General features: G+C 38.8%; 1 protein-coding gene across 3 annotated transcripts in view; it reads left to right on the plus strand.

The window, feature by feature from the left end:
- Window positions 1–13,489, plus strand: part of LOC100870004 (protein Skeletor, isoforms B/C) — a 58,776-nt gene that overhangs the window by 17,562 nt on the left and 27,725 nt on the right. The window contains exons 1-2 of one of the 3 annotated variants that reach the window (XM_086916676.1): window positions 431–536; window positions 939–1,122. In XM_086916676.1, coding sequence (XP_086772802.1) covers window positions 1,056–1,122 — 67 coding nt within the window. In that variant the 5' untranslated portion in view covers window positions 431–536; window positions 939–1,055. Of the gene's footprint in view, window positions 1–411; window positions 1,123–13,489 lie in introns of those variants that run through there. The other 2 variants (XM_086916677.1, XM_012492598.3) reach the window with 2 other exon arrangements.

The following is a 13,489-nucleotide window of genomic DNA, read 5'->3' on the forward strand; positions in this document are numbered from 1 at the left end:
ATCAAGATTCTGCATGTTATCGATTTTCATATCTCATTTCACGAACAGGATGCGTCGGATGTTTGCATTAAAACGTTACTAATTAAAACGAAAAGTTTTTATTTCCTTTCGTTTACCAAGTAAAATTTCTGTACACAAGAAAGCGCAATTTGTTCGCTCGGAGAGACCGTCATTGTGTGACAACGCGAAATTCCTAGTTTCTTTTTCAATTTTATTGCGTATCGAGCGGATAAATACACAGAGTTATAAAGAGAAAAGTGAGAGACTCGTGAACAATTCGACAGACTCGCTCCGAAGGAAGATGTTTGTTGCCCGTTAATAGAAAGTATGTATCGACGCATTTCATGGGCTCTGCCGAGGTCGGCTGTAGTGGATTTCTTTCAAACCCGCAAGTAGGCACGGGAAAGGTGTGCCCGATGGCGAATTTCTGCTCAGTCGGCGTTGCCTCGGTCAGTAGTCAACACGTTCTCCTTCGCTCACGTTGTCCCAAGTTTTCTTCCACCGATCGACTCGAGTGTCGCTACAACCTCGTTCTGGTTTGTCTCTTCTCGCCATCGCTTTATACGCATATTTTATATGTTCCTCGTGAATCCCTCGTTCTCCATTTTTCGATTCTTTTAAACGCTATCAAAATCCAAAATATCTTACACACCAACTTAATTTTCCAACTCACTTCTATCGATATTTAATTACAATTACAAGCTAAAGTAAATAATTCTCGAAGAGCAGGACGGATACCTTAAATCCTTTGTCCGAGACCACGTTTGTCGTTTCACAAAGATTTTCTGGCCGCGACAGCTCGAGGCACGCGCGAGCGGGAGAAAGAGCGAGGGGGAAAAAAAAAGAGCAAGAAACCCCTTCCCCCCACCCCTCCCTCGTCGTCGAGAAAACTGTCGCGAGAATCGGCGAGGTTTCACAGTGTTCCTTTCGAATTCCAGATCAAAAGTAAGTGCGCGCGTGTGGTTCGTGTGTGTACATACATGTGCCATCATCCGCCGCGTGAGCGATAAGCGGGAGAGAAGAGGACCCGGGCCAACAGAAGCCGGAACCAAAAAATGGATGCGACGTCACTGCGACTCATTTCCGGACTGCTTTTGTTCGCCTATACCGCCTCACACTTCAGTAAGTCAATTTTGCTCAATATTGTTTCCCTTTTTTTCCCCCTGCATGCGTTTGAGCACGCGGCTACCCTTTTTCTTGAAAGCGAAACCGATCCGGGAGAGACGGTTCGAGCTTTCGATCGTTGTTGTTTTAATAAAAGAAATCTAAAAGAAACTCGGCTTGGACAAGAGGGGGATTTAAAGAGAAATTTGACCATCCTCTGATTAACGAAATTTTGTTTTGCGAAGTTATAAACAAATATTGATGATTTGACAATTTTGAAATTTAATTATACGCGTTGATTCGAGGCTGTTGAACGCACGACTTTCGTATTTTATTATAACGCTTTAACATTCGAATTTCAATAGGGTTTTTCTTCTCTGTAAGTTTAAAGTTTGCCACGAGTATGACAAATAGCAGATATAAAGAGAGATTCGTTCATTCTCAATCATAACGCAATTTAATTAATTACGATGCATCGTAACATAACGTGATTTTAATTGTAACAATTTTAATCTTGTTTCTCCATGGATACACATCGCATTTATCGAATCAAATTTTAATTAATATTGTTGTACACGTATAAAGTTACAAACTTTATTGAATATCTTATTAAGAATTCGGTTATTTTTATCTGCGGCGATCTCGAATAATTTCATAATTCCTTCTAGTGTCTGGATATATTGCAGGCGAAAAGTAATTTTTAGAAATGAATTATTACCACGATAATAATTTTACGCCATTCTTCCGGTGCAACAAACTAGAACGTTTGGCTACGTAACACGTGTTCATATCGCGACCGCGTTATTCGAGTCGTGACTGCGGTTCGATATTCGATTCCTGTTCCCGTTTAAAAAAGCATTTCGATTTCCCCGCCGTTTAATCGACGTCGCCGATTGGGCAACCGATCTTAGGCGTTCGGCCCTCGTTAATTGTCGTTGATGAATAACGTCTCCGTATCCGAGGGCCAGAGGGCGGTTATGGTAATTTGAAAACTTTGAGCGATTTAGGAGGTAAATTGCCAAGGGAAACGGGGACGGTGGACCAAGGCAGCGGTGGAAAGATGGCAGCAAATGCGTCGCCGTAATTGCATAATGGTCCTGGTGTGTTCTCGTCGAGATACGAAGCCCTGGCCTGGTTTTTACTTGAGGACTTTCACTCCGCATCACCGGCTCTTCCCTCTCCGTCTACACCTCCACGCTCGCCTCTATTCATCCCTCCCCTCCTCCTCGTGTTTCTGTTTCTCTCTTCCTTATTTTATTCCACGCTTCCTTTGTTATTCCCTCGCCGTTTCTATTTCCCCCTCCCCCCTCCCCCGCCCTTTTTTTTATCTTTGCACACTCCTCTTGTCGTTTCCTCTTCCCTTCCCTCGCCGTTCCTCAGTTTCTCGACACCGACGTTTAACCGTGACGTGACATTATTCCCTTTTTTTTTTTTTTTTTTTTTATATTTTTGATCGCTAGAAGACCTTCGAATAATAATTTCAATAATCGAGAATATAACAGATATCGAATATTGCAGTACTCAATGATCAATTAAATATATGCAACATTATCTTTCTTCTTAAGGAATTTATATGTATTTGGTAAACATATAAATATGTAGGACAGAATTGAGAAAGACACCCGGTATATAAGAAATCGGCCGGGTTACCGAGGCATTAGTCGATTTCAAGTACGGAATATTGTTTCTGGAGATCCCGCCGCTCAAATTGCTAGCATTTAGCAGCTTATCTGGATTATCGTTTCCCCATGCACGGTTCGAGGGAGCGTTTTCCGTGGGACGTACGGGAACAGTTCGCGCTTTTCGAAATTCATCGTGTTTTTTTCTCTTCATATTTTTTTCTTTTTCTTCCCGTTCCGCCGTCAGGAGGAGGATTAAACGGTGGAAAGGATTAGAGATGTTCTTTTTATCTCTCTCTCTCTCTTTTTCCCCCTCTCCTCGATCCAGGATAATAACGGAAATAATTTCAACGTGGGAAATGTAAATTCAACGAGAAAAATTACACGGGATTCGAAGATAAACTCGGGGTCCGGTTTAATGAGTTGCGTTTAAAACGGTATCGAAGGGATATCGTTTTGTAGGCGTGCATCGATCCGCGCTGGGATCGTTAATTGATTACAGAGCGCAATATTTGCTCTATTTCTTTCCGTACAAGCACACGCGGATGAACGTTTAACGTTTGACCTAGTTCGCGGGATAATTTGAAAGGCTTCTCACGCGTACCAAGGTCAATCATGCCCTCTCGACAAAATTTTACCTTGGGATTAGAACCCGGTCGGATATTTATTCGTCGAGACGAGTTCTCGTAGTAGTAATTCGCTTGATGCGGATTTCCATGTGTGTTCTACGATGCCACAATCTTTACAGATTTATTACCCGCGTATAAATTGCTTTCGAAACGAAAAGTATTCCTCGTAATAATATTCCATCTAATAATATTAATCGTGTACAGTTAAAATCGTATCGTATAAACCGTATATATATATATATATAAAAAATATTTCCCTTCGAAAAATTCTCGTTAACGATCAATTAGGTCTTCGCTCTTCTTGCTTCTTTCTTTCGCCGAACAGATAAGGTGTACCCGTAAATATGTCATACACTTTCGCAACGAGCTAAGGCAACGATTGCCCGCACCGTATAAAGCTTCGTTGCATAAGCACCGAACCGTATTATTTCACAAAGAAATTTTCTTTTCGTAATATATCGAGCGATAAGTAGTTGCGAAATCGCGACACGCAATCGCGACTTAAAAATTCGCAGTGATGAAAAACTGTAGGAACACCTGGTATATCGATATACATCGAGATAGAACAGAACGCGCACATGTAGCTTCCAATAAAGCTCGGCTCGAGTGCTCGATCGGCACTCGACGAATCGGACAATACCCTCATGGTACGTACGTCCATCTGAAATAACCCATAAGGTCTTTTGAGCGTATATCTGTACACGTATAGGGTAATGCCTCGTGGCACGGTTACGTGTATCCGTTATACAAGTAGTAGAAGCTACGTTTTTTATCTTCTTTGCCGGGGATTACTTCCGGGTCAGCAGCCAAGCTCGATTGTGTTCAATCCACAAGCTTACAGATTACCGGACACACTGAGAGCGCGGTAACGCGATGCGTATCACGTGTAATCCACCGATTTTTCCGACACACAATTTCCTTCGCCTTCTTCATATTTCCGTCCTTTTTCTTCTACGAAAAGATTGGCTTACAGCGAGATAAGTCAGTAGACGAGTATATGATATTTTTCATCGTAAATCTATTCCGTATTCGTCGAGAATTATTTCGCATCGAATGCATCACGAGTGCAACTACTTCTTTTTCTTTTTATAAGTTTATTGGTATATTAAAATGTACGTTTGCTCGTAAAAAAATTCTATTTGACTATATGTATAACGATTTATTTTCAGATATCAGTGAGAATATATTAACGTCTAAATGAAAACGGTTCGGTAGAAAACGCGCGAGAAGATTCGAGGAGATGGAAACCGCGAACGAGAACAGGCATTCATCGGACGCGGTGATTGTGAGGTTATACGACCATTCGTTGCAAAAGTAATCGAGCAATTTTTTTCCTTTTTTTTTTTTTTATCTTGCTTTCCCGTGGGATTACTTCCGGTTCAACGAGTCTCGCTCAGTCGGGTTCAATCTCCGTACTCTGTGTCAGATTACAGAGTACTCGCCGTAGTAACATCTATAGTAACACGTGTGTAGTATGTAAACTCATGGTACGCATGCGCATCTACGGACCAGTCGCCCATATGCATAAAGGCGAGCGCATATACCGAAAAACGCATCGCGTTCGTGTGCGTTCGATGCATATCGAGGAAGCACGATCTTTTATTCCTTTTCTTCGAACAAAAATATCGCGTTTACGAATCCTTTGGATTTCGATGAGTTGTTATATGAGTGGAAAACGCAGTTTTGTAATATAACGATCGTGAAACGCTTATATAAGGCGATTCGCAATATTCGGAATATCGTATGAAGAATTACATTTCATTTTTTTTGAGAATATACAGAGAGTATAACGATGTTTTAATTTTATTTCATAATTAACAATTATGTAAAATATAATATCAGAGGAAAAATTTAAGATAAATTAAAATAAATATATACCAAAAAAAATGAAATATTTCCATAAGTAAATATTATTTAGTATTAATATCTAGATTCGATATAAATAAAATATCTATTTTCCGTTCAATTGATAAAACGCAAAAAATATCAAAGATAACTGTATCCTATTTTTTATTTTTTAAATATTGAAAATAAATTTTTCATATTACATTCAGTTTTACTATTTTTTCACGATTTATAGATACTTATTTATTCAAAAAAATATTTCTATCGAATTGATTTAAAAATACACTATATTTTATTCATTTGCCCTGTTTGATATATCTATATTAAACTATGAAATAAATTAGTAAAAAGGAAAAAAATTGATAGAAAAAGAAAAAAAGACATCCTCGAGTCGATCGTCAAAACGAGAGTGAACCATGGAACGGCGTGCACCCTGAAACTTAAGTAGTTTCCACAAGGGTGGGGAGCGTCGTTTCGACGCTCAGCCATAGCATCCCCTCCGTGACGCTCGACAGTGCTATAGGAAGAGACACCATCCCCACCGTGATGCGTAGCAAAGAGCGTCCCCACCATTACGATGCCACTATAGAAGTGGAATAGGTCAGCCGGACGTTCTGAATAAACCTTGTAGATATGATTATTTCTATACATTTTCGAACTTTCGATTCTTCTGCATTCTTTTGAAATATCTCCTCCATGGAATTATTAACGTGTAAAAATACTCAAACTCGATCGAATCTTAAAATTTAACATTTATAAAGATAGATTTTTATATATATTGATAAAATTTTATTACAACGAGTTGTATAATCGAAACTGATAATAATTGTGTTTCATATATAAGTATGTAGAATATTGATTGGTTATATATATGGAATAATTTTTTTAATGATATGAAATAAAATAAAACTTAAATATAAAATAAAAATCATGTTTTAATGCTCTATCTAAAAAATATTCATAAGAGAAATTGTATTAAAAAATGATGATAAAAATTTATGGATAGAGTACTTGAAAAGATTTTCTGTTAAAAAAAAAAAAAAATTATTGTACATATAACTCATTATATCTTACACATATACAAACTTTCATTAAAATTAGAAATTTTTGGATCGGATAAATTTAATGTTATATTTTTATTTGGAAAAAATTTATCGTTTTTACTTTTAATATTTTTTGAATCGCGAATGATTTGTTCTTCATTCATCGTTTTAGCATTAAACAACGAATCGAAATTTACTGCATTAAATACAATAAACGGATAATAAGAAATAAATTTATGAATAAAATATTCACGGAGAAATATTTATTCATTCTCCGAGTATATCACGATATTGAATAAAGCTTCGACATTTTTCTGGAATATCGGACGTATCTGGAATATCGTAATTTTCCTTGCATGTGGGTCTGATTTGCATGCATCAACGTAATCGCGCGTTCTTTTTTTTTTTTTTTTTTTTTCCTTCGTCCTCTATAGATGATAACTGAAATGTAACGATGTACCGTAGAATACCGTCCATTACTTGAAATCTATGAATTTAACTCTTAACAAAATAGTATCATTTCCTACGTTTATTTTTTATTTTTTTTTTTTACATTCTTTACGCATCATGGAATGAATTGCAAAAAATTAAAACATACGTGGAAAAATGGATGTGAATTATCAATTAAAAATAAAATTGGACATTCACAATTCACAAGAGCGAAAATTCAAATATTTCAATGGCAATTTTTCATTAGAGTGTCTTCTTTCTTTAGTAAAAATCAATTATATATATATTCATAATGTTCGTTCTTGGAATTGTTGCACCTTGACACAAATGAATCAAATATCTGACATTTCACAGTCGTTGCTACAGAGTTCTGGAATTCAACGTCACGTCATACGCCTCGTCCATGATCTGGATTATGTAGAAAATTATAACGCTCTTGATTGCTGAACGTAACACGACGTAAAACGACGGAATGCACGACAAATCTTAAACCAATTAACGCTCGAATAAATTGTATCAAAATCAATGTCTCTTCGACTCGTTATCATCAGTCGTCCCCTATCAGACGAAGGAGGAATTGCAAATCGAATTAGACAAGACCGCGATAAAGAGAGGAGGATTCGGTGTAATTAAAATTCAACAGTGACCAAAGGCGGGCGCGCAATCGAAGATAGAGGATCCACATGTGCACACGTGCACACAGCGACAAGCTACTCGAAGTAATTGGAGTCGGTAACGGGTGTACATTTAATGCGTGTGTACTTGTTGCTTGTTCGCCAGATGTGTGGCTCCCAACGGAGCCGGGTACACGATGCTTTCGAAACGACGAGTAGACGGCGACCACCCTCAGAGTTAGTGGTTCGGTGTTAATAGATGTAAACGGCCAATTCGAGACTCGAAGCAAAGGGACTTCTCGCTATATCTGTAATCGCCCCACCTGCGGTCTATATGGCGCAATATCAATCGAGGAAGGATAATATTCAACTCGCGTCGAAATTATATAGTAGAATTCCAATTATCCTTTTTGTCTCCATTTCTTCTTCTTCTTTTTTTTTTTTTTTTTTTCAAAAAACTCGATCCCATCGTGTGGATCAGTCCAGATATAAAACGTTCGTTTGCATTGTCAGCCGCTACTACCCCTTAATCTATCCGCAATCAAATAATCACCCATCTCCCCCAGGGATCCCTTTTCTTCTTCCGTACTGTTTTTTTCTTATCGACTCCTCCGGGGAGAGGATAGCCTGGAATTGCATCGTAGCTGCGCCTATCCGAGCGAGCAAAGCGAAATGAAAGCCCAAGGAGTCAAAGAGCGCGGACGTATCAGGGAAACAATTTAACTAATGGAACGGTATTGCCCGTGGAAATCTATGATCGCGGTGACCCTTTCTCGCGCCATATTATCCGCATCTCTCGCCCCCTTGTTATCAGTGTTCGATTCCAATTTCTCGCCCATCTCATCGATTCCACGTCGGCCGACCGAAGGGAAAGATATCGGTCCCGGAAAAATAACCGAATCGATCGTCCACGAGTTTATTGTCGGCGTCCAATCTTAATCAATTACAAGGAAATTCTTTGAAGCAGGCGTTTCTTTTTTAGAAAAAAAGAAAATATCTAATAAAATGTTTATTAATTATAGTGTTGTTATTATACGTTTATGCTTTTTTAAAGGAGAAGATATGCGACACGTTCTGTACTCGATTGGCTTTCTATTCGTCGATGGAATATTGGAATCGGTTGTAATTTGTACCTGTTCACGGTGCACAACGTGTTATTAGACGAACAACTGACACGTGCTCCGACACCAATTCATTATCGATTGTTGCAGGCAAAAAGGCAAATCCAACTTTATCAACTTCTTTTTAAGAAAAGGGCAAACAAATTTAACAAAGTTTCAAGTTTGAAATCGAATAAGCAACAAAATTTATCGATTTCGTCCAATTTGCACGTTTTATCACAAAACGTGGATCTCTCAAACTGGACGCTCGATTGTTATTAGAAAGAAGACGGTTGAAATCGTGGCTCAAAATTGGCATCCAAATATTCCGATATCGATGGCACGGTGATCAGGTTTGGCCGAAGGGGGCGATATTACAGTGGCGTGTCTCCCTGGCCTGTGTTTGAGTTCCACTGCGATATGAATGTCTCCCTATGGGGGTGTCGTCGCATATCGATTGGAATGAGGTGCTACTAGCTACGAGCGTGCACGTATGCATGTATGCGTGCCTATTTACGCCCCGTTCCAAGCGGCCCCATGTCGCAACGCGGATTTCGTGGGAACAGAAACGAAGGGAGTCGGCCGTGAATCGTCGTGTCTCTGACCGATGACACGCTCGCCATCGCTTCTCGACTGTAATGGTGTCAGGCTGGAGCATTTGTCACGTGCTCATATTAGCCCGTGCCGTGGACGCTGAGCGCGCAACTGTCGTTCGAACATATCTCACGTTGCTCAGCGCAACAATTAAAATTTCTATTTTACCTTTTCACCGTTCGACACAAACAATCTTTAAACAATGTATCTTTACATCTGAATTCGTCGGGTTACCCACCTGTTCGCCCTCACAACAAAGTTGCTTAAAAGACCATCCGCGATACCATCTGAGAGATAAAGTCCCCTTGCCATTACCCTGAGCTGGCTTTCAACAATTATTCGATCGAAGATAGCGCTATTCCATTATTTCTCCGCTTATAAATCGTGAACCGGCGAATATCATTTATAAAAAAACGGGAGCGAAAACAGGAACAAGGGGATGGAGGAGAGATCGAAACGAAAAAAAAAAAAAAAAAAAAGAAAAAACGCGGAACGTTCCATCTATCGAGGGTTGTTTAAACCGTGGCTTTATTTCGTAGACCGTTTCTCTCTCTCTCTCTCTCTCTCTCTCGTTGTTTGCCACCTTGAGCCCCGGAAACGGTCGACCCGGCACGAGTTCCATTTCCTTGGGATCCCAATTTCTTTTCAGAGGAAAGTTAACCCCCTGGAAACGTAACCACGTCTTCACCACTCGAGCAACGTATCGAAAAATGTGAAAGCGCATACTGGAAGACCGGCGACGGCGAAGATCCGGTTGGACGGCAAACGAGGTGCGAGATATCGCGAGGTGTATCTCTCGTCTACGAGAGCGAGTCGCGCAGTCAGTTCGATATTGCCAAGGGGGGGCGGGGAGGGGGGGGGAGGAGAGGTGGAGAGTGGTCTTTAATGCATTTGTCGAGGTAGCCGTGGCACGCATCACTAGGCACCCTTTCCGCAAGCTCAGCATGCTTTATCCCTTTCTCTTCGCCTCTCTCCTTCCTCTCGCTTTTTCCACTTTCATATCCTCGCTTCATAAGACTCGTTTCCCTCCTTTTTTGCATCTTCTTCGAATCGATATCCAGCTCTTCTTCGAGATATCCATCTTTGTTTCTTCTTTCGCCCGTCGACTCTTTCTTCCTTCTGTTTCCGTTCTCTTCGCTAATTTTATCGACGATCTTTTTCTTTTTTTTTTCTTTCTTTCTTCGATATATCGTTTCTTCGTTGGTTATCGTTTTACCTGTTTCTCTTTATTTTTTCTCCTCTCGTATACACGCATCGCTCGTGAGTTTCCCCTTTCCCGAGAGTATAATGGCCTTAAAACGAAGCGAGCGACCCCTTGGCTTTAATCTCTTAACGGGCAAACGACAAAAAAAATATCATTCGTATTCTTCCTCGAAGACGGACAGAGGCTGTCTGGCTCGATCAATTAAGAGATTGCCTTGTCTACGACAATTATCCGGATTAACCGGATCGAACGAATCTATTCCTGATCCCTGAAAAATCTTTCTAGTTCGCACGAGATGTTGCACGATTATAGAATCGATTGTTAGATTTTCATTTAAGAAAATAAAAAGAAAAAAAGAAATAAAAGTAGACGATATAATTTTATTGAAATAGACGTTACGTTTCAATAATTTTTTTTCTCGTGAATTATAAAACAAGTCAAATTCCTTTTTCTTTCAACGTTGATTTTCTGATTTTTTTTTTTTGATCGAAACTTTTTTCTCATCATGTAAAACTTAAAGTAAACATGCTTGTGAATATTTATACGAATAACATGCAACCGGAAGTCAGTTTACGAAATGAGGCAGATATTGTCTTCATTAATCGAATAACAAACTATGTATCCAGGAAAGTGAGATAAAATCGGGTATCTAATATATCGTTGCTTGTATTTATATTTATATATTAGATAGCAAATAATTTTGGATGAGAAATTTTAAATGACCGGTGTATATAAAATATAATTACAAAATTGTTACTTTTATTATTTAAAAAGTAGTAACAAAATTTATTTTCAATAATTTTAACAAATATTAAATCGTAATTGTAATTTATGCCCTAATCTCTTTCAACTTGTATTAATCATTTAAGAAATTAGATATTAACCTAATTATTTAAAAACTAATCTCGTTATTTATAAATAATTCATCACTTGTGCCCATCTATCTTTTTTCATTTCACGTTTCACTAACGATATTAAAATGAATTCTAAAATTTCTCCTCCACTCCGCGTGAAACTCTACGATATTATTCACTATTCTGAAACTGCTCGCATAATATCGTGAGTTTTCGTTCGAATAAAAAATTCGATAGTATAACGCAATTAGAAAAAATAACATTACCCTTCCTTCCACTTCGACCCACCCTATCCCCATCTCCCCTTACTCGAGTATTCTGCAAGATCATTCGGCTGTTTCGCCTTTTTCTCAAATGCAAAAACTTTCGTCACTTTCAAATTGTGAGCCGGTGTCGCAGGCGCTCTCCTCTCCGGTCGGGAGCACTTAGAAAATCGATAAGCCCTGGCTCACTTGATCCGCCGCTGGCTGCTGCCAGGCCATATCTTGATTAAAATCAGTGCCGCACTCTCCTTTCTTCACCCTTCTCGCCAAGATCCAGCCCTTCGCCTCGCGATGAATCCGGTTAGTCTCGTTAACGTCTTAAGTCACCGGCTCCTCTTCAACCACCTCTCCTTCAACCTTCTTCAACCTCCGCGCCACTTTCTCTCCCCGAGAAGAGGACAATGGAACATCGAGCTTCCTCGAAAACTTGCACCACCACTTCATCTCTTTAACGCGTGCCCGATAAAATCGTTCCTCGACCTTGATTAAACGGAAGTATCCCGGAGCTATAGTCACGCTTTATAGTTAGTCACATTTAGGATCATTGCTCCCCACGATTTCCACTCCTTTTTTTTGCTTCTCTTCGTTTTTCCTCTTTTTCGAACGAATGGAATTTTTGAGCTTTGCTTGATTTGATTAATTTCCTCCCTGAATCGTCCCTTTATTCATTTTTGTTAATTCGTTTATGGAAAGTTTTTAACAATTTCATTTATGTGGAAGATAGTGTTTAAAGGATATTCAAGGAGATTCGTCTCTTTTAATCATAGTTTTCTTGGAAATGTACTACTCATAATAGCACTTATAATTTGAAATAGAATAGATCATGTCTGGGATCACGCATTCTATTTCTTTTATCAAATTAAAAATCAGGAAACAACGAAACAATTATTTACAAGCTACTACTATTATATATTTTTTATTTTTACTGCTATGAGAAAAATTAATAAATCTATATCGATGCGAAAACCGATATCCTCGAACGATAAATTGACACGTTTCCATCGAGAAACGTGTTTTCGCGCTGCTTTTTCCACGATCTCACGGTGTCTCTTGGCTTGTTGTTGGACGAGATCAACAGTTCCTTCGGTGCAAAAGTGAAAGTGCACGCGTTTGTAGATCTAGTTATACCGGTAAGAAACGGGTGGCTGGCCGACACCTATGTAAAATCGGATCGTATTCATTTTTCGTGGTCTGGTTGTCAGGTGTTATTTCACCGGGTTAGATCGGTCTCACGAAACGGCACGGGTTCGTTACAAAATCAACGGGAGAATATTTCAACCTGCGCATCGTTAATTGAAACTTTAAATTTATATCGGGACGCGATAACTGCGTAAACACGTTTTAAAGGAATGGGAAAGAGACGGCGATCAGATGAATCTTTAGATTGGAATAATAGTGGGATGATTTATGCTGAATAAATTGACTCATTATCTTCGAACTATCCTTGAATAGAATGACGCATACTTATCGTATCCGGTTTTCGTTCTATACCGTTAACTTATAAATGTGTGGTTATTATGTGAGAAACGAAACGGGATCGGTTTACGGTTTCTCTTTTGTTCGCATGATTGGCGAGAAACTCGCCGATTTCGTGACGGAATAAAGAAGCATTGGTTGCTAATTGATTCTCCAATTAGGTTATATTTCTCTCCGTAAAGAAATGTTTTTTTTTTTTTTTTTTTTTAAGGAAGATTGATTACCGAACAAGACAGACTTGACAAAACTTGACAGAAGGATTACACGTCAAGATTAATTTATAATTTAAAATAAATACTGTGAAGAAAGAATTCGAGACCAAAAAAAAAAAAAGAAAAGAAAAATTTCCAGTGGAATTTGGACGAAGAATGCGGAAAGGTATTTCGACGCAGTTTCGTTAAAAGTGAGGTAACAAGAAAATTTCTCAAGACTTTCCTCGTTAAATGCTTGCCCGAAGGCGAATCGAAGCCATAAAAAACAATTTCTCATCGCGAAGCTAAAAGGAAAAAAAAAAAAAAGAAACCACTTGCTTCTAATTAATTAGCTCGAAATGCTCGCCAAACCCGTCATTGATTTTTCGTAAACGTCGATAAAAGTATTCCTATCGACTCAAATATAACGCGAAATATGCCACGACTCGCTACTTGCGAGATAAAAAAAAAAAAAGAGAAAATTTTTATTTAATTTCACGGTC

This window comes from Apis florea, unplaced genomic scaffold, assembly GCF_048593485.1.
Source record: "Apis florea isolate Af1SG1 unplaced genomic scaffold, ASM4859348v1 contig_3803_pilon, whole genome shotgun sequence".
Classification (NCBI taxonomy): Eukaryota; Metazoa; Arthropoda; class Insecta; order Hymenoptera; family Apidae; genus Apis; species Apis florea.